The sequence below is a fragment of the Cebus imitator genome, unplaced genomic scaffold, assembly GCF_001604975.1.
Source record: "Cebus imitator isolate Cc_AM_T3 unplaced genomic scaffold, Cebus_imitator-1.0 Scaffold74, whole genome shotgun sequence".
NCBI classification, from domain to species: Eukaryota; Metazoa; Chordata; class Mammalia; order Primates; family Cebidae; genus Cebus; species Cebus imitator.
Window position 1 is genome coordinate 7,631,821 of NW_016107389.1, and position 6,269 is coordinate 7,638,089.

The 6,269-nt window shown below is 37.1% G+C and overlaps 1 protein-coding gene across 4 annotated transcripts in view; it reads right to left on the minus strand.

The window, feature by feature from the left end:
• Positions 1-6,269, minus strand: part of ICE2 (interactor of little elongation complex ELL subunit 2) — a 45,575-nt gene that overhangs the window by 7,224 nt on the left and 32,082 nt on the right. For 3 of the 4 annotated variants that reach the window (XM_017531920.2, XM_017531919.2, XM_017531922.2), the window contains exons 10-11: positions 5,344-5,428; positions 2,467-2,517 (exon numbers count right to left, since the gene is read on the minus strand). In XM_017531920.2, the coding sequence (XP_017387409.1) occupies positions 2,467-2,517; positions 5,344-5,428 (136 nt within the window). The remainder of the gene's footprint in view (positions 1-2,466; positions 2,518-5,343; positions 5,429-6,269) is intronic. The other variant, XM_017531921.2, reaches the window with a different exon arrangement.

A 6,269-nucleotide genomic window follows, 5' to 3' on the forward strand; every position in this document is an offset into this window, starting at 1 on the left:
TGTAGTTTTAGTAGAGACGGGGTTTCACCATGTTGACCAGGATGGTCTCGATCTCTTGACCTCGTGATCCACCCGCCTCGGCCTCCCAAAGTGCTGGGATTACAAGCGTGAGCCACTGCGCCCGGCCTAATTTTAAATTTCTTTAACTTTTAAACTGAAAAGTAATAAGTGTTAGACAATTACTCTTATCCTCTGAATTTTTTTCTCCAATCACTTTCATATTTCCATATAAAGAAATGAATAATAAATTATTTGATAGTAGGAGTAACATTTCAAAGATTGAGCTTTAATCAATGAAAATCATATATCTTAAATACTTCCACTAAAAATGAAGAAAGCTTTGGTTTACAGAATAATGTATTAATATTTAATTCATGGAAAATGAAAGATACTCTAAGGAAGAGTATCTTATAAGTGCTGTACATGTCTAATGTACATGGATAAATATAAACTATGGTAGGCGGAATAATGGCCTCCTAAAAATGTTTATGTTCCAAACTCAGAACCTACAAATACATTACATGGCAAAAGTAAATTAGGGTAGCAGATGGAATTAAGGTTGCTAATCAATTGACTTTAAAATGGTCAGATTTTATGAGATTATCCACTGTAATCACAAGAGCACTTAAAAATGGAAAGAGAAGGCAGAAGAGACTCAGAGGGAGATGTGACTGTAGAAGTTCAGAGACATTCGATGTGAGAATGACTCAACTTGCCTTTGTAACTTTGAAGATCGAGGAACAGAGCTACAAGCCAAGGAAAGGGAATGCAGGTGGCCTCTAGAAGCTACAAAAGGCAAGGAACAGGTCTTCCCAGAGCCTATAGAAAGGAATGCAGCTTTGCAAATGCCCTGATTTTAACCCAGCAAGTCCTGTTAGACCTCTGACTTGAGAAATGCAAAGTAATAAATCTGTGTTGATTTATGACACTAATTTTGTGATTTGTTACAGCCACAACATAAAGCTAATACACAAACTAAATAAAATATTGATAATAAAATTTCAAAACTCATCTGGCAAATTTCATGCATAAGCATTGTATGTAACATGGAGAAGAGAATACATAAAATAAAAATCCTGTGACATCATCAGAGAATATAAGAACTGAAAAGTCCCTAGGAAGTTATTGCACTTGACACCATCATTTTACAAATAAGGAAACTGACATCAAGTGGTATAACAGAGTTCTTCAGAACTAGGACTTTGAGATTCCGACCTTAAGTTCAGATTCAAGTTGTTTTCAAGTTTATCCTTCAGTAAGGGCAGAAGATAAGGAACGCAAACATTCATATAACAAAACAGTTTGATAAATGATCAAGGGGAAATACCTTGATCTATATTCTAAGACTTGCAATGGACCTAAATGACTGTTCATTTAACTCTATGTTCTTTCTTTCTTTTCCTTTTCTTTTCTTTTTTTTTGAGACAGAATCTCACTCTGTTGCCCAGGCTAGAGTGCAGTGACGTGATCTTGGCTCACCGCAAACACTGCCGCCGGGATTCAAGCAATTCTCCTCCCTCAGCCTCCTGAATAGCTGAGATTACAGGCACACACCACCATGCCCAGCTAATTTTTGTGTTTTTAGTAGAGACGGGGTTTCAACATGTTGGTCAGGCTGGTCTCGAGCTCCTGATGTCGTGATCCACCCGCCTCGGCCTCCCTAAGTGCTGGGATTACAAGCGTGAGCTACCGCGCCCGGCCAGCTCTGTGTTTTTCTTTATCCTGAAAGTGAAAATAATATAGCTATGGTAGGCTGAATAATGGTCCCCCCATGATGTCCATATCCTTATCTCCAGAACCTGTGACTATATTACATTTAATGGTTCTGCAAATGTGATTAAATTAAGAATTTTGAGATAAGGGGATTATCCTAAATTATGTGAGCAGGCCAAAAGTAATCGCCAGGGACCTTATAAAAGGGAGGCAGGGGAAGATTTTACCACAAAAGGGGAGAAGGCAATGTGACGAGGACGCAGAGATCTGAGTGACATGCCCTGATGATGGAGGAAAGAGCCACAAGTCAAGGAATACAGGTGGTCACTAGAAACTGAAAAACGTAAAGAAATGATTCTTTCTTCAGACTCCAGAAAGGACCTGCTGACACCTGGACTTTTACCCAGTAAAACTGACTTTGGATTTCTGACTTCAGGAACTAAAAAGAATAAATCTGTGTTGTAAGTCACCAAGTTAGTGACAATGGGTTATAGCTGCAACAGAAAATTAATACAGTAATAGACTTACAGGAAAATGTAGTTGTAAGCTCATTAAAGTCAGATACTATGGCATTTATATTTTTAGAATATTTTGTTTTATATTTTTACAATATAAATTTTTACATTTGACAGAGTAATTTTTGCATTTCTAGGTTATTTTCTCTATTCCTAACAGTATATTTTCAAAATTTCTAAGAATTTTCATCTAAGAAAATCAGCATCTACCAAAGAAAAATGCCTAAAAAATACTTACCTACTTAATTTCTTTAGAATGTGTTGAAGGATGTTAAATAAATTGGAAATCCTAATAAACAAAAGAAATTCATGTGAAATTAAACTGTAGGAAACTTACTTTTAGCAATTATAGCTGGAAAATGCCCTCAATAACAACAACAAAAACAGGACGTGACATAATGTAAAACAAAGAACACTGAAACTTATTTCTATTTGAATTACATTATAATTTTACTTAGTTTTTGTCATTTCCTTTTTTTTCTTTCTTTTTTTTTTTGAGACGGAGTCCTGCTCTGTCTGTCGCCTGGGCTGGAGTGCAGTGGTGGGGATCTCCGCTCACTGTAACCTCCACCTCCTAGGTTCAAGTGATTCTCATGCCTCAGCCTTTCAAGTAGCTGGGACTATAGGTAAGTGCGGCCATGCCAAGCTGATTTTTTTGTATTTTTAATAGAGACGGGGTTTCACCATGTTGGCAAGGCTGGTCTCAAACCCCTGACCTCAGGTGATTCACCCGCCTTGGCCTCCCAAAGTGCTGGGATTACAGGCGTGAGCCACGGTGTCTAGCCAATTTTTGCCATTTCACAATTTCCTTTCATTATCATATTTGGCTTTGTATCAGAGCAGTTGTAAAGAGATCACTATTACATGTTCATATTATATACTTTAAAAAAAATGCTAAGAGGTCTTTAGTAGAGCCAATATGCAAGAGTTCGTCTTTTAGAGATGGTGGTGAATTAGCTTTCAAAAAAAAAAAATAGGTCCGTTAAACCTGTGATGACAGAGAAGACACTAACTCAGGACAGGATAGCTAATGGGAAATAAAATACAGATATTACTTTAAACATTTCTTTAGTAGTTCTTCTAGACCTAAAGTCATTCTCTGTTTTTTTTTTTTTTTTTTTAGATCTCTGTGGCCCAGGCTGGAGTGCAATGGCGTGATCAGCTTACTACAACCTCTGCTTCCTGGATTCAAGTGATTCTCCTGCCTCAACCACCCAAGTAGCTGGAATTATAGGTGGCTACCACCACACCTGGCTAATTTTTGTATGTTTAGTATAGATGGGGTTTCACCATGTTGGCCAGGCTGGTCTCGAACTCCTGACTGCAAGTGATCTGCCTGCCACAGCCTCCCAAAGTGCTGGGATAGGCATGAGCCACTGTGCCCGACCTCCTTGTTTTTATAAAAAATGGTTTTCATTGGGAAAAGTAAGGCAGGTGGAGAGTAAGGTATGGAAAAGCTTTTCTATTCACATATATATAAAAAAAAGTTACTCTTCAAGAAAAGCAGTCCTTGTAATACAAGCAGACACAGTGAAGTATAAGTGGAGAGTTCAACTTTGGATCTGGGACCCTTAAAAAACTCTGTTAATCCTGGGAAAGCTGGAATTATGCAGCTTGTAGAATTCAGAATCATTTCTCATCCTAAGTAGGAATCAAACATGTTAACTTCCAAGGCTATACCAACTTAGCCTTGTGCTCTAAGGCCTATCACTCTAATATTTCCTCATATATAAAATGGAGATTATACTACTACCAGCCTTTCCTAGGAAGTTGTGAGATGCAAATGAGATAATACTCCTAAGTTATTTTCCTTTGCATTTAGACATTTAGAGTTCTGAGTACAATAAATTCATTTCAGTCACGTGTATAATAATACTTGGTAGATGGGCAAACTTTCAGAAGTTAGACTGTCGCAGTTTTTACCTATACTATTCTTTCCCTTACCTGTAATGGAGTAAAATGTTTGCTTCCCATGCATGGTGGCCACTTTGGCTCTAGCATCCCTTGTCTTACATAGAAAGGCTGGTGCTACTGGCCTTATACTGAATTTGGAGATGGAGATAATTAATATAAACAAATCACAAATTGAGTCTGGGCTCCACCAATGGATGAATGAATAAAGAAGATGTGACAAACACCACCCCCAGACCACCTCCCCACACAATGGAATATATTCAGCCATAAAAGAAACAAAATTCTGTTATTTGCATCATGGATAGAACTGGGAGTCATTATATTAAGTTAAATAAGCCAGGCGCAGAAAGACAAATACTGCACACTGTCAATCGTATGTAGAAGCTAAAAAAGTGGATCTCATGGAGGTACAGAAGAATAGTTACAAGTGACTGGGAAGGAAACAGATGGGGGAAATGAGAAGATGGTTAAGGTGCTAGACAGAAGAACTAACTTCTAGTATTCAATAGTATAGCAGGGAAATTACAGTTCATAATAATTTACTGTATATGTTAAAATACCTAGAAGAACTGTAATGTTCCTAACACAAAGATAAATGTTTATGGTGAAGGATATTCCAATTATCTTGATTTGATTATTACACATCATATATGGGTATTAAAGTATCACATGTATCCCTAAAACATGTATAACTCTTATATATATCAATAAACAAACAAAAACAAAACAAAACATACTGCTGGCCAGGCATGGTGGCTTATGCCTGTAACCCCAGCAATTTGGGAGGCTAAGGCAGGCACATTGCTTGAGTCCAGGAGTTTGAGACCAGCCCAGGCAACAAGGGGAAATCCCATCGCTACAAAAAAATACAAAAATGAGCTAGGCATGGTGGTGCATGGCTGTAGTCCCTACTCAGGAGGCTGACGTGGAAGGATCCCTTGAAACAGACAGGCAGATGTTGCAGTGAGCTGAGATCACAACACTCACTGCACTCCAGCCTAGGTGGCAAAATCAGATTTTGTCTCAAAATAACAAAAAACAAAAACAAGAGAAATCAAAACTGGGTCCAATAAGACCTCTATACATAAAAGAATTAAAAGTCTTGAAAGCAATTTAAGCTTAACCAGTATTTAGAGATAAAGGAAAATTAATGATCACATTAACAAGTTTTCAGTTCTCACCACAAAGTAAATTTTCTTACTTGAGTGCTGAAAGCTTTTCTTTTAATTCTTCTGAAGTAATTTCTTCCAGTAGAAAAAGCTTTGAAGTAAATGCGTCGATATGCCCTAAAATAAAATATCAAATTTAAAAGGAACAAGCAATTGCAGTATTTAGAAAACAAAAAGCCAAGTTATCCTGTCTCCTTAAAAATGCTTTCACAAATTTTAATGACTATAAAGAAATTCTACATTTTAAAAGGAGAAATACATGTTTTATTCAGTTTTAGGCAAAGCTGTATTTTAAAATGACATAATTCAGATTATAAAATATATTCATTCTAAAATATCTGCTGAATATATAAAAGTTTACACATGTCCACACATACAAAATAATTTCAAAGCCTACAACTTATGAACAACTGTCAAAGTGCTAGTGTTTCTAATTCCTATGAAAGTCACATTTTTATGGCGTTTGTGAGGATAAATACATACCTACTATCAAAACAGGCAGAAAAAATCACATGTATAGCCTGGGGCTTTCTAAGACACACTTGGTTCTTTGTTTTTTCTTTTCTTTCTGACACACTCGGTTCTTAAAATAAAAATCAGATTATAAAAATCTGGCCTAATATTTTAAATTAAAGCATACCATAAGATTTCCCACTGTTAAATAAAAAATCAAAGCAGTGTATTTGAAGTCTTACTTTCTTTTTCCAGACAAATTTTCACTCTTGTTGCCCAGGCTGAAATGCAATGTCACGATTTTGGCACACTGCAACTTCCACCTCCTCAGTTTAAGCAATTCTCCTGCCTCAGCCTGCCAAGGAGCTACAGGTGCCTGCCACCACACCTGGCTAATTTTTATGTGTTTTTACACAGAGACTGGGTCTCACCATGTTGGCGAGGCTGATCTCAAACTCCTGAGCTAGGTGATCCACCTACCTTGGCTTCCCAGAGTGCTGGGATT